We start from the raw sequence: 21,425 nt of genomic DNA, 5'->3' as shown, positions 1-21,425 counted from the left end.
TACCAATTTATTTTCTGGTTGTTCTATCAAGTTATATTTAATGTAGAGTTTTGGTCGTTAAATAAATGCAAAGTTTCGAAATCAGTGAATAATCGTGATAATTACTTTTTCCACAATCACCCGGCCCTAGTACAGTGTACAATACCTTGCACTTCTGAAACATATTACGCATCTTAATTTAGCAGTCGCACAAGTTCATTAAAACAGCATGGGTCTAAAGATTTACTTTTGTCTCACTAAAGAGCATCTATTTACTCAAGCAGATTTCTAGCTTTACCTCTATAACAAGCCAGAATTACTTTTGTTACTATGACGACTATCGAGTGCCCTTGAACTTGATTTACTGTAGATTGGATGATAATCATCCAAAACCTTGATCAGTCTAACAAAGAGATGACACAACCTGCCTCAAGCCTTCAGTGGAAATGAATGTTTGTTACAAGGGTTTTACCAAGCAAATGTATTATTACACCCTTCGCAAAAGGATATTTTTATGTTAAGTTTACCTGCCAAGATACAGTGGAACTGAAGATTTCAAAAACGAACATTTTCATGGAAAATAAGTTTCAAACTAAACCCTTTACTGGGCAAGTGTTTTGATTTTTACTGGGTTATTTTTGTGATGCCACCACTGTACACCTACTTATCAGTGAAGGCAAAGATGAATAGCAAGACGACAACCATAGAAGTGCAATGTATTTGTGATGCATTAACATGGTACACATCCGGTCCTGACTGCGTCCTACAATATGGCAAAAGTGACTACATCAATATCATGAACAAAAGAACAAAATGTATACCAGTCAGCTATTTTTTAGAATACTCACATGCACTGCATAAAAAAACGATCTGTATCAAAAGTTTTATAATGGTGACAGTTTGACTCTGGAACATATTTCAGTTAAAACTGATTTACAATGAATTAATAGGCATGAAATGGGAACAAGTTGGTAGTCAATTTGTATCCCAAAATAGATAATGTTCGACGACTTTGGACGTTCCTGTTAAGTTAGTCAACATTTTATAGCATAAACTGACAAGTTTACTTCCTATACACGGTAATTTCTCTGTAACACTCACTTTTGCGCCAGAACACAGTAATAAACTGCAACAAGAAAATCTAATATGCTTCTGTCTTAGCTTATCTGAGTTACCATGGAAAGAACATTGACAGTAAATTTGACTTAGCATTATTGGTATCAGTAATATCTGTTTATGAGAGGAACTAACAGAAAGTGTGACAATAAAATGAAGGCAGGGTTAGCTGCGAACACCATCATTAGAGTTAACCGCACTGTTAAAATGTTAGCGGCGGTGCTTTGGTGTGTTAACGTTAATGTCAAGTTAACAGCCGGTTAAAGTTAACAGAGTTTTGGACAACAAGATAACGGTGCCGTTAAAGTTAACGGTCAGTTAAGTCTACTTAACCAGTGGTTAAAAAATAAACGAGTTTTGAACAACCGGGCCTTGAAGGACTCCAAGATGGTGAGAAATAAGATTTTCTGGCCTGATGAGACCAAGATAGAACTTTTTGGCCTTAATTCTAAGCGGTTTGTGTGGAGAAGGCGCGGCACGGTGGGCGACTGGTTAGAGCGTCAGCCTCACAGTTCTGAGGACCCGGGTTCAATCACCGGCCCCGCCTGGTTGGAGTTTGCATGTTCTCCCCGTGCCTGCGTGGGTTTTCTCCGGCACTCCGGTTTCCTCCCACATTCCAAAAACATGCATTAATTGGAGACTCTAAATTGCCCGTAGGAGTGGCTGTGTGTGCGAATTTTTGTTTGTATGTGCCCTGCGATTGGCTGGCAACCAGTTCAGGCTGTACCCCGCCTCCTGCCCGATGACAGCTGGGGTAGGCTCCAGCACGCCCGTGACCCGAGTGAGGAGAAGCGGCTCAGAAAATGGATGGATGGATGGATGTGTGGAGAAAACCAGGCACTGCTCATCACCTGTTCAATACAGTCCCAATAGTGAAGCATGGTGGTGGCAGCATCATGCTGTGGGGGTGTTTTTCAGCTGTAGGGACGGACAGCTGGTTGCAATCAAAGGAAAGATGAATGCGGCCAACTACAGGGATATCCTGGACGAAAACCTTCTCCAGAGTGCTCAGGACCTCAGACTGGGCCGAAGGTTCACCTTCCAACAAGACAATGACCCTAAGCACACAGCTAAAATAATGAAGGCGTGGCTTCAGAACAACTCTATGACTGTTCTTGAATGGCCCAGCCAGAGCCCTGACTTAAACCCAATTGAGCACCTCTGGAGAGACCTGAAAATGGCCATCCACCAATGTTCACGATCCAACCTGACAGAACTGGAGAGGATCTGTAAGTGGGAATGGCAGAGGATCGCCAAATCCAGGTGTGAAAAATCTGTTGCTGCATTCTCAAAAACACTCATGGGTGTATTAGCTCAAAAGGGTGCTTCGACTAAATACTGAGCAAAGGGTCTGAATACTTAAGGCTGTGTGATATTTAAGTTTTTCTTTTTGAATGAATCTGCAAAAATTTCAACAATTCTGTTTTTTTTCTGTCAATATGGGGTGCTGTGTGTACATTAATGAGGGGAAAAAATGTCTGAACACTTTCCGTACCTACTGTATATAAAAATAAAGGGAAGTAAAACGTAAGTAATGCTAGATATTTAGTAATATTTTTTTGCAATTGCAAGAAAATAAGTTACTCCTAACCGCTCTGCAGATGCTCCACCCATGTGTATAAGAGACCGTTGACCTTTCAACAATTAATTATCTCAGAGAGGACAGTTGTTTTGTGTATTTTTTCCACGTCTCCATGATGAGCGTCACAGAGGGGGAGAAATGAACAAAAGAAGGTTGTGACGGGTCAATGTACAAATATCCGAGAAGTCCTCAGCACAGCTTGGAGTCCTCTGATTGGTCAGCTCTGAACTTCTTTGGTGTGACAGATTTACTGAGGAAATAAGATTATAAGAATCATTTCATCTGGACCCTCATGAGAACAAATCATTCCTGATCAGTCACACGACCAATCAATAAAGTAATTGCACTCACAAGTCAGGAGAAGACACCGGTCGCTTGCTGGCTGCTTTGGCATCTTTGCTGGTTTCTGCAGAAAACAAACAAGAGGTCAAGAGCTACACAAGCACGATGGGGACCTGTACGGCAGAAGTAATATTGCTCACCTTGAAGCCACCGCACCTGTGTGGCCGGCCCGTAGCCCTTCTGGTTGCGAGCGGCGATGCGGAAGATGATGGCGGGCTTGGTGGTATGGTCGATGTGGGCGTTGGTGAGACTGCAAGTCTGGACCAGGCAGGATGGGCTGGCGCCGCAGTACACCCTCATAAAGGCTAGCTGTGCCGGACCAGACCCAGAGGCGGCAGTGGCCTGGCTCGACTGTATTGCCAGGTACACGGAATATTCTGTGATCTTCCCCGATGTGACAGCCGGAGGCTCCCAAGTAAGCTGAGCTCCACCCAGATTCTGCAGGAGTACAACAAGGTAAGTAGGGGCCAGCCTTAATATAAAATAAGATTTTTTGTTACAAAAATCCAAGCTTTGTTTTTACACCCCCCCCCCTTTACTCAAGTATTTTTGTTAAGAAGAAACGATACTTTTACCCCATTACAATAATCTACGCAGCACGGTGGACGACTGGTTAGAGTGTCTGCCTCACAGTTCTGAGGACCGGAGGTTCAATCCCCGGCCCCGCCTGTGTGAAGTTTGCCTGTTTTCCCTGTGCCTGGGTGGGTTTTCTCCGGGCACTCCAATTTCCTCCCACATCCCAAAAACATGCATGGTAGGTAAATTGATGACTCTAAATTGCCCGCAGGTGTGAATGTCAGTGCAAATGGTCGTTTGTTTGTATGTGCCCTGCGATTGGCTGGCAAACAGTTCAAGGTGTACCCCGCCTCCTGCCCGATGACAGCTGGGATAGGCTCCAGCACGCCCGCGACCCTAGTGAGGAGAAGCGGCTCAGAAAATGGATGGATGGATACAATCTACATGTCGTTCGGTACTTTCATTTATCAATAATTCCGTGCGCAATCTATTTTTAGACTTCCGTTTTCGACTTACGCATCGGGTGCCATTGCTCCAATCCACCATGATTACCACAGTCATATTTGACACAAGTTAACCAATCAAAAGAAAGTCACATGTCCGCACACAAAGTCTTCTATTGGGCTTCACGGGCCAATCAAAGTGAGTCGTCACAGCTGCGCCCGACTTTTATTTACATTACAGCCAACGAAAAACAACAGCTTTAACATGCAACGTAGTTTTATCACTGCCGAAACTTGGGTATTTCAGCCAACTTCTAACTTCAGAAAACACTTTGCGGTAAGTTGCAGATGTTTCTGCGGTCTTTCTGGCTGTGCATATGGCAACATTAGCACTATTATATGGTCACACGTAACAGTAAAACATCCATCGTGTTCTCTGTGTCTCTCTCTCTCTCTCTCTCACACACACACACACACACACACACACACACACACACACACACAAAAACTCTTCGGTCAGCAAACAGCTTCTTCATTCAGCCATTTTAGTGGATAAAGCAAATCTTTCTGTAAGGCCCTATGCATATTTTTTCCCGCCACTTAAAATTAGAATTCCTCAATTTTCTCAGTCTTTTTTTGCCACCTGTCCCAGCTTTTTTGGAATGTGTTACAGCCATAAAATTCTCAGTTCATGATTATTTGCTAAAAACAATAAAGTTTATCAGTTTGAACATTAAATATCTTGTCTTTGTAGTGTATTCAATTAAATATAGGTTGAACATGATTTGCAAATCATTGTATTCTGTTTTTATTTATGTTTAACACAATGTCCCAACTTCAATGGAATTGGGGTTGTAGGACAGCAGAGACTAAGTGGGGAAAACTAAACTCCAAATTGACTATGACCTCTACAGAAAAATACTTTGTAGTTTTAACCAAGAGTTATTCAGAGATAGCAAATTTGTTCTGAAATCATTAGTAAGAATTTAGGAATACTCACTCTGTTTGCGGTGATTGACAAGCTCACAAACCCCCCTATTCAGACAGCTAAAGAGCTCCTCACAACAGATAAATGTAATGAATTTGCTTGCTGTTTTAGTGAAAAAATACAACCCATCAGGTCAAATATTAGCACAATCAGCAGAATGATATAAAACCTAAAACCACCCAGGAAATACTGTATTACTATGTCAGAATTTGATACAGTTGAAAGAAAAGCTGTAGAGAAAACGGTTCAGCAGCTGAAACCCTCAACAAGGTGTCTGGACTCAATACCATCTGACTTTTTCAAAACAAGCTCGCTGATTTGCATATAGAATATAAATAAATAATAAATATATATAATAAATAAATGCTCACTTCAGTAAGGTGAGTTTCCTAAACCTATGAAAGTAGCTGCCAAAAACAGAATGCTGGATGCTTCCATGTTAGCAAACTATAGACCCATCTCCAACGTCCTATTCATTGCCAAGATTGTCAGGAAAGTGGTTTTTAATCAACTTTTTTGACAATTTTCAAACAGGTTTCAGACCCCATCACAAGACAGAATCAGCTCTTATCAAAGTACTAAGTAATATAAGATTGAACACTGACTTGGAAAAGGTGTCACTTATGATGTTGGATCTCAGAATTAGAATCATCTTTATTTGCCTAGTATCAGAATCAGAATCATCTTTATTTGCCAAGTATGTCCAAAAAACACACAAGGAATTTGTCTCCGGTAGTTGGAGCCGCTGTAGTACGACAACAGACAGTCAATTGACAGAGAACACTTTTGAGACATAAAGACATTGACAAAAAACAGTCACTGAGCAATAAAGGGTGAATAGTTATCTGGTAATGTCGGTAGTCTTTTTATTTTTTTTTGACAATTGTGCAAAAGATGCAGAGTCCTCTAGCACTTAGAGCAGTTCGAATGACTAATATTGCAATAGTCCGGTGCAATGACCATTGTGCAAAGGACGCCGAGACTTCAAGGAGTGTATGCGGTTTAAAGTGAAGAGTAGTGTGATAATCTGGGATAATGTTGATTGTGCAAATGTTGCAGATACTCCTCAATCAGTGTGCAAATGGAGCAGATGCTACTCTGGCACGAGTGGCCAGTATTGGTCAAATTGCCAGCATGTTGTAATCGAATTGTAGGTTTGGTGTTAAAGAAGTTGATTGCAAGAGGGAAGAAGCTGTTGGAATGTCTGCTAGGTCTAGTTTGCTTTGATCGGTAGTGCCTACCTGAGGGAAGGAGCTGGTGACCGGGATGTGGAGGGTCCGAGAGGATTTTGCACGCTCTTGTCTTAGTTCTGGCAGCGTGCAAGTCCTCAAGGGTTGGTAGGGGGGTACCTTTTGATTGTCCGTTGCAGTCGGAGTTTGTCCTTTATTGCAGCAGCACCGAACCAGACTGTGATGGAAGAACACAGGACCGATTCGATGACCGCTGTGTAGAACTGCCTCGGCAGCTCCTGTGGCAGGCCATGCTTTCTCAGAAGCCGCAGGAAGTACATCCTCTGCAGGGCCTTTTTGAGGACTGAGTTGATGTTGGCCGTCCACTTCAGCTCCTGAGAGACTGCTCAGACTGCACCACAGCTCTAGCCGCTCCACTTCCTGTCGATATGCAGACTCGTCACCGTCCTTGATGAGGCCGATGACAGTGGTGTCATCTGCAAACCTGAGGAGTTTGACACCCGGGTGCGCTGAGGTGCAGTCGTTCGTATATAGAGAGAAGAGCAGCGGAGAGAGGACACAACCTTGGGGCGCCCCAGTGCTGATGCTGCGTGTGGATGAGGTGGTCTCTCCCAGCCTCACCTGCTGTGTCCTGCCCGTCAGGAAGCTGTAGATCCACTGGCAGATGGCAGGTGAGACGCTGAGCTAGAGAAGCATGGATTAAAGGAGTTCAGGGATGATGGTGTTGAACACTGAGCTGAAGTCCACGAACAGGATCCTCACGTAGGTCCCTCCACTGTCGAGGTGTTCAAGGATGAAGTGCAGTCCCATGGTGACTGCGTCATCCGCAGACCTGTTCGCTCGGTAGGCCAACTGCAGGGGGTGCAGCAGGGGACCTGTGACGCTCTTGAGGTGGTCCAGCACAAGACGTTCAAAGGACTTCATGACCACAGATGTCAAGGCGACAGGCCTGTAGTCATTTAGACCCGAGATTGCAGGTTTCTTGGGGACTGGAATGATGGTGGCGCGTTTGAAACAGGATGGAACTTCGCACAGTTCCAGAGATCTATTGAAGATCTGAGTGAAGACTGGCACAAGCTGGTCCATGCAGACTTTGAGGCAGGATGGGGACACATGGTCTGGGCCTGCCGCTTTGTTAATCTTTTTTTGTTTGAAGATGCGTCTCACATCCTGTTCGTGGATGGTTAACGCAGAAGTCAGAGGTGTGATTGTGGTCGGGGGTGCAGCCGGATGGGCGTGGGGTGTGAAAGTGTCCTTTTCAAATCTGCAGTAGAAGGTATTCAAGTCGTTGGCTTGTGTGCTATTGTTCTTGTAACAATTCTTGTGGGGATCGTCGCTTGTAATTAGTCAGCTATTGGAATGCATGCCAGACTGATTTAGTCGTTAGCGCTAAACTGTTTTTTCAACTTTGCTGCATAGTTCCTCTTTGCAATGTTAATTTCTTTAGTCAGCAGGTTTCTTGTGAGATTATACACGGCCCTGTCCCCGCTCTGATATGCGTCCTCCTTAGCTTGGCGAAGCTGCTTAAGTTTAGCAGTGAACCACGGCTTGCTGTTGTTGAAAGTGCGAAATGACTTTGTTGGTACACACACATCTTCACAGAAACTGATATAGGATGTGACAGTGTCCGTATATTCATCCAGGCTGCCAGCTGAATTTTCAAAGACACTCCAGTCTGTGCAGTCTAAACAGCTTTGTAGTTCCATCTTTGCTTCATTGGTCCACTTTTTCACTGTAGGCTTTGCACATTTAAGTTCTTGCCTGTACGTCGGTATTAAGTGAATTAAGCAGTGATCAGACGAGCCCAGGGCTGCACGAGGTACAGCACGGTATGCGTTTTTTAGCGTCGTATAGCAGTGGTCCAAAATGTTAGTTTCTCTGGTAGGATAGTCGATGTGCTGCTTGTATTTAGGGAGTTCGTGGTTGAGTTTAGCTTTGTTAAAGTCCCCGAGAATAATGAGGGGTGAGTCCGGGTGTTTTTTTTCCCATTTCGTTGACTTGTTCGGCGAGTATGTCAAAAACACACGAGGAATTTGTCTCTGGTTGTTGGACCTGCTCGAGTATGACAACGGTCAATTGACAAAGAATACTTTTGAAACAAAGACATAAAAAACAGTCACAATGCCGGACAATTTTATTTATTTTTTTTAACAATTTTGCAAAAAGATGCATAGTCCTCTAGCAATTAGAGCAGTTTGAAATGGCTAATTGAACAATAGTCTGGTCCAATGACCATTGTGCAAAGGACTTCAAGTAATTGACGCAGTTTAAAGTGACAAGTAGTGCGATAATCTGGGACGTCGATTGTGCAAATGTTGCAGATGCTACTCAGGCACATGAGTGGCCAGTATTGGTCAACAACAGATATCCAAATAGTGCAGCGTGGCGAAATTACTACAGTGAGTGCACGAGTAATGAAAATTGACTCAACAGAGATGTGACAACAAACTCAAGACAAAATTGGCACCATGTTGCAATGGGGTTGTAAGTTAACTGATTAAGAAGTTAATGGCAAGAGGGAAGAAGCTGTTGGAATGTCTGCTTGTTTTAGTTTGCATTGTTCGGTAGCGCCTAACTGAGGGAAGGAGCTGGAAGAGGTGGTGACCAGGATGTGGAAGGTCCAAGAGGATTTTGCATGCTCGTCTTAGTTCTGGCAGCGTGCAAGTCCTCAAGGGTGGGTAGACGGGTACCGACAAACTTTTCAGCAGTTTTGATTGTACGTTGCAGTCGGAGTTTGTCCTTTTTTGTAGCAGCACCAAACCAGACTCTTGGAAGAACACACGACTGATTCGATGACTGCTGTGTAGAACTGCCTCAACAGCTCCTGTGGCTGTTTCCTCAGAAGACGCAGGAAGTACATCCTCTGCTGGACTTTTTTGAAGATGGAGTTGATGTTGATCTCCCACTTCAGGTCCTGAGACACTGTAATTCCCAGGCACTTGAAGGTCTCGATGGTTGACACAGGGCAGTTGGACAGCGTGAGGGGCGAAGGATGCCTCTTGAAGTCCACGATCATCTCTACAATCTTGAGCGTGTTCAGCTCAGTCTTTGATGAGGCCGATGACAGTGTTGTCGTCTGCAAACTTCAGGAGTTTGACAGTCGGGTGTAGTGGTTCGGGTAGAGAGAGAAGAGCAGCCGAGAGAGGCCACAACCTTGAGGCGTGCTGGTGGTGCATGTAGATGAGGTGGTGTCCCCAGCCTCACCTGCTGTGGCCTACCCGTCAGGAAGCTGTAAATCCACTGGCAGATTGCAGGCGAGATGCTGAGCTGGAGAAACTTGGAGGAGAGGAGTTTGGGGATGATGGTGTTGAACGCACAGCTGAAGTCCACGAACAGGATCCTCGCATAGGTCCCCGCGCTGTCGAGGTGTTCTCGGATGAAGTGCAGCCCCATGTTGACCATCATCCGCAGACCTGTTTGCTCGGTAGGCAAACTGCAGGGGGTCATGCAGGGGACTTGTGACGCTCTTGAGGTGGTCCAATACGAGGCGTTCAAAGGACTTCATGACCACAGATGTCATGGCAACAGGCCTGTAGTCATTCAGACCAGAGATTGCAAGTTTCTTGGGGACTGAGAAGATGGTGGAGCATTTGAAACAGGATGGTATTTCACACAGTTCCAGAGAGCTATTGAAGAGCTGTGTGAAGAGTTTGTTTCACCAGGTTTGGGCCTGCCGCTTTGTTGATCTTTTGTTGTTTGAAGATGTCTCACATCCTGTTTGTGGATGGTCAACGCAGAAGTCAGAGGTGTGATGGTGGTTGGTGGTGCGGCTGGGTGGGTGTGGGGTGTGAAAGTGTCCTTTTCAAATCTGCAGTCGAAGGTGTTCAAGTCGTCGGCTAGTCTTTTTTTGTTCTCAGCTTGTGGGGGGTTGGTCGCTTGTTATTGGTTAACGATTGTAATGTATGCCAGACTGATTCGATTTCAAGTCCTTAGCGGGAAACTTGTTTTTCTAACTCGACTGCATAGTTTCTCTTTGCAATGTCAATTTCTTTAGTCAGCTGGTTTCTAGCGCGATTATACAGGGCCCTATCCCCACTTCAATATGCGACCTTTTTAGCCTGGCAAACTTGCTTAAGTTTGGCAGTGAACCCTGGCTTTTTGTTATTGAACGTGTGAAATGACTGTTGGTACACACACCTCTTCACAGAAACTGATATGATGATATGAGGATGTGACTGTGTCCGTATATTCATCCAGGGTACCAGCTGTATTTTCAATGACACTCCACACTTTGAAGTTCTATCTTTGCTTTGTTGGTCCACTTTTTCACTGCTTTCAACGTCGGCTTCGCACATTTAACTTCTTGCCTGTATGTTGGTATTAAGTGAATTAAGAAGTAATCAGACAAGCACGAGGTATGGCACGGTATGCATTACTTAGCGTAGTATAGCAGTGGTCTAAAATATTATTTTCACTGATAGGACAGTCGATGTGCTGCTTTTATTTAGAGAGTTCACGGTTGAGTTTAGCTTTGTGAAAGTCCCCGAGAATAATGAAGGATGAGTTTGGGTGTTTTCCCCCCCCATTTTGTTTACTTGTTCAGGGAGCGTTAACAGTGCGGTATTTGTGTTAGCTTGAGGAGGAATGTAAACACCGACGAAAATGAAAATTGCGAACTCACGAGGTGAGTAGCACGGCAAAAAACAAAAACAGCGACTCTCAATCCGGGCTGCAGTGTGTGCTGAGCTCCGTTATATACTTACCTACTTACAAACATACTTTGTTATACACCCTTTGTTGGCAATGACAGAGGTCAAACGTTTTCTGTAAGTCTTCACAAGGTTTTCACACAGCGGACATGCTCTCGCCAGATGGGACCATGACCCCCAACCTCGGACTCGGACTGCATTCCGTGTCTGCGCTCCCCCGCCGAGACAGACGGCCATGGGGTTGCCTGGTTTATCTCACACGGACGCTAAATTAATTACCAGCCAGTCCGAAAGAACTCATCAAAGCGGATACTTGGAATTCTGACTCCTCACCGGACTTTAAATTAGTAGCTCCTCCAGAAACCTGGACTCCCAGGCATGCCAAGAGAAAAGTTCAAAGGGCCATTTGTCCTCTGAAATGCAACTGAAATGCAAGACATCTGGGACAATGGATGGGACACGAGCGACACCCACAGGTGGTGGAGAGCTCCTGCGATTCCGGGGAACTAATCACAATCTTCACCGAATTTGAATGTTGCATGTTATTTTAAGAACTTTGCATGAACGTTCCCAGTGTTCACCATCACAACAGCGGCACTAGTCAATGTGTTTCTGCAAATTTTAATGTCTGATGTCAAATCTGTTTGTCAACTGGGCCAGATGGGATGTTTCACCTCACACAACACAAACCCCACATTGCAAATATTACAGTGTTCTCAACAACCACATACAATTGAAACATTCATTACAGTGATTAAAGAGGATGTGTGCATGACAATGCAAAGCTGGTAACTGGTCTCATTATCCTAAATCCAATAATTAACCCCACTGGTTGTAAACCACAAAATAATCTTAGGATGGAAAAGTAACATTAAGAGGTGGTCTATCTCCCCTTTTAGCCCCTGGAGGGGGGTGGGGCCACCCACTCCCCCTCTTTTTGGCTGGGCATAAAGGCCGGAGACCGCACTTTGTTGTGCGCGCTCGTTCGACCAAGTTGCCGAAGACTGGCTCAGCCAGGAAGCCCCACCTCACACCAAGTGGTGGCGAGGACACATCGGACCTTTCCCTGCCGCAGGGCATCCTGGCAGCGCCCCGAGCTAACATTCTGGGTGCCTGGCCAGCTCACAGGCAAGCTCTGTTTGGAAGGAAACAGGCTGCGCACGTCCGCTCCGAGCATCTTGCGAACAGCGATACCCGGGCCCTCGGCCGCCCTGCCTTGGAACTTTTTTTCTTTTTTCCACCAAATCCACCTGTTCCCCGTGCGCACCGGACCGGCCAAACACTCGGGAGTAGACCTCTTCTTCTTCTTTTCCTTTCGGCTTGTCCCTTTAGGGGTCGCCACAGCGCGTCATCCTTTTCCATGTAAGCCTATCTCCTGCATCCTCCTTTCGAACACCAACTGCCCTCATGTCATGTCTTCATGTCACAACATCCATCAACCTTCTCTTTGGTCTTCCTCAAACTCACTTGCATGGCAGCTCCATCCTCATCATCCTTCTACCAATATATTCTCCATTTCTCCTCTGGATGTGTCCAAACCATCGAAGTCTGCACTCTCTAACTTTGTCTCCTAAACATCGAACCTTGGCTGTCCCTCTTTCTAATTTTATCCAACCTGGTCACTCCGAGAGCGAACCTCAACATCTGCATTTCCGCCACCACCAGCTCTGCTTCCTGTTGTCTCTTTAGTGCCACTGTCTCTAACCCGTACATCATGGCTGGCCTCACCATGGTTTTATAAACTTTGCCCTTCATCCTAGCAGAGACTCTTCTGTCACATAACACACCTGAATCCTTCCTCCACCTGTTCCAACCTGCTAGGACCCGTTTCTTCACTTCCTGACCACACTCACCATTGCTCTGGATGGTTGACCCTAAGTATCTAAAGTCCTCCCTTGCTATCTCTTCTCCCTGTAGCCTCACTCTTCCCCCACGACCCCTCTCATTCATGCACATATATTCTGTCTTACTTTGGCTCATCTTCATTCCTGTGCATGCCTCTATCTTTCTAACTGTTCCTCCACCTGCTACCTGCTTTCACTGCAGATCACAATGTCATCTGCAAACATCATGGTCCACGGGGATTCCAGTCTAACCTCACCTGTCAGCCTATCCATCACCACTGCAAACAGGAAGGGGCTCAGGGCTGATCCCTGAAGCAGTCCCACCTCAAATTCGTCTGTCACACCTACAGCACACCTCACCGCTGTTCTGCTGCCCTCGTACATGTCCTGTATTATTCTAACATACTTCTCTGCCACTCCAGACTTCCGCATGCAGTACCACAGTTCCTCTCTGGGTACTCTGTCAGAGGCTTTCTCTAGATCTACAAAGACACAATTTAGCTCCTTCTGACCTTCTCTGTACTTTTCCATCAACATCCTCAAGGCAAATAATGCATCTGTGGTACTCTTTCTAGGCATGAAACCATACTGTTGCTCGCAAATACTCACTTCTGTCCTGAGTCTAGCCTCCACTACTCTTTCCCATAACTTCATTGTGTGGCTCATCAACTTTATTCCTCTATAGTTCCCACAGCTCTGCACATCACCCTTGTCTTAAAAATGGGCACCAGCACACATTTCCTCCATTCCTCAGGCATCTTCTCACGCGCTAGAATTCTATTGAACAAGCTGGTCAAAAACTCCACAGCCACCTCTCCAGGATGCTTCCATACCTCCACAGGAATGTCATCAGAACCAACTGCCTGTCCATTTTTCACCCTATGTTCGTGCCTCTTCTGGATAAACGTGTTCGCTACAGCCATTTGCTTCCTTTTTGCAAAGTCTACCATCATCTGTCCCTCCAAGTTCCTTTCCTGGATGCCGTACTTACCCATCACTTCTTCATCACCCCTATTTCCTTCACCAAGATGTCCATTAAAATCTGCACCAATCACGACCCTCTCTCTGTCTGGGATGATCAGAACTACTTTGTCTAGCTCCTTCCAGAATTTCTCCTTCACCTCTAGGTCACATGCTACCTGTGGGGCATAGCCACTAATCACATGATACATAACACCTTTAATTTGAAGTTTCAGCCTCATCACTCAATCTGATACTCTTTTCACCTCCAAGACATTCTTAGCCAACTCTTCTTTTAAAATAACCCCGACTCCATTTCTTTTCCCATCTACAGACACAATATATCAACCTTTCTCCTAATCATCATGTCAACCAACTCCCAGGATTTTTCTGTCATAGTCCCAACATTCAAAGTCCCCACATTCAGTTCTAGGCTCTGTGCTTTCCTCTTCTCTTTCTGCCAAAGAACCCGCTTTCCACCTCTTATTCTTCTTCTTCGACCCACAGTAGCTGAATTTCCAACAGCGCCCTGCAGGTTGACGGCACCGGTGGCCGACGTTGTTAACCCGGGCCACGGCCGATCATGTATGGAATTCTTTGGATGAACACTCATTTTGGCAAAGTTTTAAGCCGGATGCCCTTCCTGACGCAACCCTCTGCATTTATCCGGGCTTGGGACCGGCCTACAGTTTGCACTGGCTTGTGCCCCCCATAGGGCTGCATTATTCGGGAGTAGACCACCCTGCCTAAATTGTGTTCCACACACGTGAGTCCAACTCGATCTGCTAAAGTACAGATTGGTCCATATTTGGGTTTAAATTAACAAGAACAGGAACCCCTAGCTCTATGCAATGTCATTGCACACTCATTCCACCCTCACATCAGAAGTGCAGCCTCCTTTGACCAATGTTTGTCTGTCCTTTGCTTTGATTTTTCCCTGCATTGTTCCCCTGTAGATTCCCCTGTTAGATCTCATAACATTTTCTATAAAAAGTCACTACTTGTATCATTTGTGTGTGTTTGGGTTCGACAAAAGACCTCTGGTTACCGAGAAGTCTTATCTAATTCCTGTAGCAACCTTCATATAACGAGACAGAGGTTTTCGTCACTTTGTCCTGAAGTTTTACACATGTAAAAAGAGACGTGCCACTTTTCGAGATACTTTTTTTTTTTTTTTTTTAATAAATCTCACGATACATGGCCCCATTCATTCTTTTCTTTACACAGATCAGTCATCCTGGTCCCTTTGCAGAAAAACAGCTCTCAACCATGATGTTTCAAACCCCATGCTTCACAGTAGGTATGGACATTCCTCAGCATTCCTTCGCCTCCAAACATGACAAGATGAGTTTTTACCAAAATGTTCTCGTTTGGTTTCATGTGACCATATGAAATTCTCCCAATCCTCTTATGGATCATCCAAATGCTCTCTAGAAATTTTCAGATGGGCCTGGACATGTACTGTCTTCAGCAGAGGGACACATCAGGGCACTCCAGGATTTGAGTCCCTGGTGGCGTAGTGTGTTATTGATGGTAGCCTTTGTTACTTTGGTCCCAGCTCTCTGCAGGTCATTCACTAGGTCCCCCCATGTGGTTTTGGGATTTTTGCTCACCGTTCTTGTGATCATGGGGTGAGATCTTTCGTGGAGCCACAGATCGAGGGAGACTATATGTATGAATGGCTTCCATTTCCTAATAATTGCTCCCACCGTTGATTTCCCCACACCAAGCTGCTTACCTATTGCAGTTTCAGTCTTCCCAGCCTGGTGCTGGTCTACAATTTTGTTTCTGGTGTCCTTTGACAGCTCTTTGGCCTTGGCCATCGTGGAGTTTGGAGTGTGACTGTTTGAGGTTGTGGACAGGTGTCTTTTATACTGATAACGAGTTCAAACAGGTACCATTAATACAGAGGAGTGGAGGATAAAGGAGTCTCTGAAAGAACAAGTTACAGGTCTGTGAGAGCCAGAAATCTTGCTTGTTTCGTACACATACATATGGGTACGTATACGTACACATAGGTACATATTCGTATGTCTGTATATATGTCTGTCTATATATATATATATATATATATATATATATATATATAGTGCCCGGAGAAAACCCGCGCAGGCACGGTGAGAACATGCAAACTGCACACAGGCGGGGCCGGGATTTGAATCCCAGTCCTCAGAACTGTGAGGCAGACTAACCAGTCCTCCATAATCCTTAAATGGAAGATGTTTGGGACGACCAGAACTCTTCCTAGAGCTGGCCATCCGGCCAAACTGAGCAATCGGGGGAGAAGAGCCTTGGTGAGAGAGGTGAAGAAGAACCAAAAGATCACTGTGGCTGAGCTCCAGAGATGCCGTCGGGAGAAGGAAGAAAGTCAACCATCACTGCAGCCTTTCACCAGTCGGGGTTTTATGGCCCGACGGAAGCCTCTCATCAGTGCAAGACACATGAAAGCCCCCATGGAGTTTGCTAAAAAACACCTGAAGGACTCCAAGACGGTGAGAAATAAGATTCTCTGGACTCATGAGACCAAGATAGAACTTTTTTACCTTAATTCTAAGCGGTATGTGTGGAGAAAACCATGCACTGTTCATTACCTGTCAAATACAGTCCCAACAGTGAAGCATGGCGGTGGCAGCATCATGCTGTGGGGGTGGTTTGCAGCTGCAAGGACAGGACGACTTTTTCCAGAGTGCTCAGGATCTCAGACTAGGCCGAAGGTTCACCTTCCAACAAGACATGACCCTAAGCACACAGCTAAAATAATGAAGGAGCGGTTTCAGAACAACTCTGTGACTGTTCTTGAATGGCCCAGCCAGAGCCCTGACTTAAACCCAATTGAGCATCTCTGGAGAGACTTAAACTGGCTGTCCACCAACATTCGCCATCCAACCTGAAAGACCTGGAGAGGATCTGCAAGGAGGACAGGCAGAGGATCCCCAAATCCAGGTGTGAAAAACTTGTTGCATCATTCCCAAAAAGACTCATGGCTGTATTAGCTCAAAAGGGTGCTTCGACTAAATACTGAGCAAAGGGTCTGAATATTTATGGCTGTGTGATATTTCAGTTTTTCTTTTTTAATAAATCTGAAAAGATTTCGACAATTCCGTTTTTTTCTGTCAATATGGGGTGCTGTGTACACTGAGGGAAAAAAATTAACTTAAATGATTTTAGCCAATGGCTGCAATATAACAAAGAGTGAAAAATTTAAGGAGGTCTGAATACTTTTGGTACCCACTGTATGTTGATTCATGAGGGGAGTTTGGAGAAAATATGCCACCTCCAATGGCTCTCAACGGGGTCAAATACCGTATTTTCATGACCATACGGCGCACTTAAAAGTCGCAAATTTTCTCCAAAATGGACGGGGCACCTTATGTGTGCAGAGTTTCAAAATCTATAAAGGTTGTGTGATGAGCGCTCCGCTTGACTGACTGGGAGCATTTCCTGCCGACACGCTGCTTATACAGAGGAAAAGGACGTGGCTGAGGACAGCATGCGGACCTAAAGGGGGAAGGGTGCGCGTGAAGGAGGACGCTAAAGGAACGTCCCCAGTAGGTATATCGCGCTGGTCAAGCCAGCCTCCACTCGTAAAGTAGCAATCAAGCGAGCCGCCCCTAATTTTGTTCGTACTAGGCATTACGGTAATAGGTCGCCAATGTGCGGCGAAAGCCACCTTCAAAATAAAAGCTTCCCAATAATACGGACGTCAATGCTCTTCGGTTAAGGAATGCAACCAGCAACGTTAATTTGAATCTTGAGATGCATTAAAAAATGTGGTTTATTAGTTTTTGGAGACATTTATTTTGAAATACAATATCAGATCTTCATCAAACCTCTTGTAGTGGAGTCCTTGGTGGTCTGTCACTCAGATCTGGACTTGTCTTGCAATACCAATAGGATTATGTTGGGGTGACTTTAGCTCAGTAGGTAGAACAGGTTCGAAACCCTGCTACGACTGTCCGCATGTCGAAGTGTCCTTGGGCAAGACAATGAACCCTAATTTGCTCCCAGTGGGCCAGGCAGCGCCTCGCATGGCAGCAGTCGCCCAATGGTTTATGAATGTGTGGCTTTGTAAAGCACTTTGGGCACAGTGATGAAGTGCTATATAAGTGCAGTCCATTTACCATTTATTTTTCCTAAGATATCAAATAAACAAAATTTTTTAATGTATCTCAAGATTCAAATTAAGTTTGCTGGTTCCTTAACCGAAGAGCACTGACGTCCGTATTATTGGGAAGCTTTTATTTTGAAGGTGGCTTTCGCCGCGAGTTGGCGACCTATTACCGTAATGCATAGAATGAACAAAATTAGGCCGGAGTTACGTTGGAATAAAAATGTGACATTTTGTTATTACACTCGTCCAGAAATAACATCAGGGCAACGGAGACACTTATTCGACTTCTTGCGGGACCAATAGAGTCGAGCACTCACACACTGTCGGGAGTTATTGGAAAGAGAGCCACACGCATATAAAGAATGTATTCGGTGTAAAATTTCGTTTTTAAACATGAATGCATGAATTTGGGTGACTTACGGCAGGAGAATTGGAAATGTAATGATAAGAAAATTGCTTAATATAATTGGGGCAGCAAGTTCGGAGTAAAAATGTAAAAGAAAATGTTTAGAATTAGAATCACCCACCACTGAAGCATGGATTTTTTTACATTAAGGAAAAACTGTCATTTTCCCTGAGACGAAAATTTTTACTAGACTTTACACCGATGTTGATCGGCTTTAATGTCATAATTCGGCGATCCGATCAATGACGCTCCACCAAAGACATTTACTCCGCGTCGCCGTGTACAGAATATTTGTGTTCAAAAGCCTTGTCGTGTGTCTTTTTAGCCTTGTCGTGTGTCTTTTGACATAGTACTATAAATATCTGACCACCAATAAAGATTTAAAAAATAAATAAATAAAATGTCGTCGGTGTGGGACAGACAACACGTCCAAGATGGAAAACACGTAATGCCTGGATCAGACTACAAGGCAAATTCGGTCTTTCACGATTACACTATGTCAGACTACTGCAATAAAATCTTGTATTCCGATACCACCGCATCCCGTCTTTTACGATCACTGGGCTTTAGCTTGTCAACTCAAATGTGACCGGATACACTCGTTACCATGGCGACGGCAACAACAATAGATCACAAAAATTTATTGTAGGAGGGGAGGGGGGGGTGGGGAATGTCAGGAAAAACGTGGTGGTGGTCACCAGTGCTCGGGAGAGGACTTTCATTCAAGGATTGCTTGAGGTATGTTCACGTACTTTTAATACGATACGGCTCAGACAACAAAACGTTCTGTAGCCTAGCAAGCTAGTGCTAGCACTAAGGGTTGTAGTAAACATGTCTGCGTTCTGTTGCATCATGCTCTAAAGTTTCGGTGTGTGTTAAGTAATTTAAATACAATAATTTAATTACTTAGGTTACTTTACTCGGTTATCACCCATTAGGTCTGTCATGTTGTAATGTTGGTTTGACTTGACTGAAAACTTGAACTTATGTCAGTGCCCAATCCTTGAATGCCCCCTAGAGGTCATTAAAATGCTTTGAAGATAATCAGTATACAGTACACAAGTATACACAGTAAATGAACAAGTCATTTAAATAGACACATTGCTCCATCTTGTGATCGGATCGATGATCAGTTTTTTAAACTCACTGATCGGTCCCAAAAATCCTGATCGTGTAAAGCCTAATTTTTAAAGGGTATCAGCCAAATGAACAGCGTTCGGAAAATCTATTAAATCTAATTTCAACTGAAATACAAGGTAATTTGTATGTTTTTATGTAGTCAGAATGACAAAAGGTAGTGTGTGTCTCGTTTTTGTTTTTCCACAAAGTAAGTCATTTGGAACAATTCAATATGGAAAATTTTGGGAGAGCACTTTACAGTTTGAAATATTTTGCTTCTTTCCAATATAAAAAAAAGATTAAAAAAAAAAAACACCCTGAACAATATACTCAGGAGGCACTTGGTCCTAATATTTGGACCATCCAGCAGGTTATGAAAACAGGAAGTGGGCCTCACCTTGCTGATCTTGATGCCGCACGGCGCTCCCGGGAAACCAGGCAGACATGTTTTAAATGCAGACACCTCTGAGAAGGGTCCGCGGCCACAGATATTTATCCCCGCCACACGGAATTTGTACGCCGTCCCTGGTTGAAGCTCCACTTTCTTCATCCGACTGTAGTCCGGCATCATGCCTGAGTGGTGCTACAGGAAGTACAACCAGTGAGCTCGTACTGTATTTGAAAAAGCAAAATTATTTTATTTTGGGATAAGTGCTCTTACATCAATAGTGACGTCGTCATCAGGGACATAGTAGTGAAAAACTGCCATGTTGGTCACCCTGACAATCCCAACGTCAAACCACTACATACATAAACACACAACGCACGTGTTGTCACACTGTTTTACTTGGCGTGTTGAACTGTCCGCCGTCTCACCACCTCATTGGCGCCGATGCCGTTGGACACATCGCAGAGCGGGGCAGCACGCTCGGTCTTAGAGCTAGCTGTCAGGGGAGGGGCAGGGCCAAAGGTGCTCGCCAGTCGAGCCACGGCGCTAGTCACGGCAGATGAGGTCACCTCATGGCTGTTGTTCTCCGCTACCGAGTCATTCAGACTGTCTGCTGGAGCGAGGGCTTCTGGGAAAATGATATGTCAGAATTACGGTTGGACATCGAGTCTCGAGAATGAATGGAACGGGGACTAACGTTCCAATTCTCCCGGAATCGTTAAAATCTTAACATTTCGGTTACTAGTTTTGATGCCCACTGCCTTGATGAAGAACTTGTCAAAAATCAACGAAGAAGAGGTGCGCGCACGCACGAAGAAGTGCATGTGCCCAATGGTGTATACAGTAGTGATTAAAAGTGTGTCTTGACTTTGTTAAAACAAATGACCAGTCACCTCAGTGCAGTCTTTGACCTGCTCCCTCCCACTTCAAGCCTCTGCCTACAGCACTGCGAACTTCAGTGAAGATATAATATGGGGCCTCAGGTACAAAACGTGCATATGGACAAAAACATGGCAAAGGTTCTTTTTCACGGCAAAGTTCAAATGTATCAAGAGTGAAATGACCGTGGAAATGTGTGGTGCCTCATGCCAACTTCATGGCTGCCGTACGCACGTTTCTACAGCCGTTGGTCCTTTGGCGACACATAGAGGTGATGCTGGGAAACCGTTATAATCAATCAATCTGCACATCAGAGACACGAACAATTAACGCCCGGCAACATTTGATTTCAACAATGTAAAAGGCAAGTACTCAGAATTCACTTGTTAACCAGTGTATTTAATTACTCGACTTGATTTTATTAACGTTTTACTTTTTTAGGATATTAATGATATTGATAATGATATTGATATTAATTTCTCACAGGGTTATTTTTTAACCACTATGAACCTATAACCTATGAACTTGAATTAATCCATCCATCCATTTTCTACACTGCTTATCCTCACTCGGGCCATGGGTATGCTGGAGCCTATCCCAGCTAGAGTCCCCTCCAAAAGTATTGGAACGGAAAGGTCAAGTCCTTTGTTTTTGTTTTATACTGAAGACATTTGGGTTTCAGATCAAAAGATGAATATGAGACAAAAGTTCAGAATTCCAGCTTTTATTTCATGGTATTTACATCTAGATGTGTTAAATAACTCAGGAGCGAAGCCCTTTGTCTCCCATTTGTAAAAAGCTAAGACATTTAAAAAAAAGAAATTGTAGGAGATAATAATCATACGCAATTACTGTGCAAACGAAAAAAACCTTGCCACGATCAAACTCAACACGACCTTCCAAGGATGTCTGT

At 44.5% G+C, this 21,425-nt stretch overlaps 1 protein-coding gene across 2 annotated transcripts in view; it reads right to left on the bottom strand.

The window, feature by feature from the left end:
- Positions 1-678: 678 nt before the first annotated feature.
- Positions 679-21,425, bottom strand: part of hcfc1b (host cell factor C1b) — a 62,835-nt gene continuing 42,088 nt past the window's right edge. For both annotated transcript variants that reach the window (XM_061693614.1, XM_061693623.1), the window contains exons 25-30: positions 20,065-20,261; positions 19,907-19,987; positions 19,643-19,828; positions 3,160-3,457; positions 3,029-3,083; positions 679-2,927 (exon numbers count right to left, since the gene is read on the bottom strand). In XM_061693614.1, the coding sequence (XP_061549598.1) occupies positions 2,867-2,927; positions 3,029-3,083; positions 3,160-3,457; positions 19,643-19,828; positions 19,907-19,987; positions 20,065-20,261 (878 nt within the window). In that variant the 3' untranslated portion in view covers positions 679-2,866. The remainder of the gene's footprint in view (positions 2,928-3,028; positions 3,084-3,159; positions 3,458-19,642; positions 19,829-19,906; positions 19,988-20,064; positions 20,262-21,425) is intronic.

This window comes from Phycodurus eques, chromosome 1, assembly GCF_024500275.1.
Source record: "Phycodurus eques isolate BA_2022a chromosome 1, UOR_Pequ_1.1, whole genome shotgun sequence".
In the NCBI taxonomy this organism is placed as follows: domain Eukaryota; kingdom Metazoa; phylum Chordata; class Actinopteri; order Syngnathiformes; family Syngnathidae; genus Phycodurus; species Phycodurus eques.
This window is presented reverse-complemented; position numbering and strand designations above follow the sequence as displayed.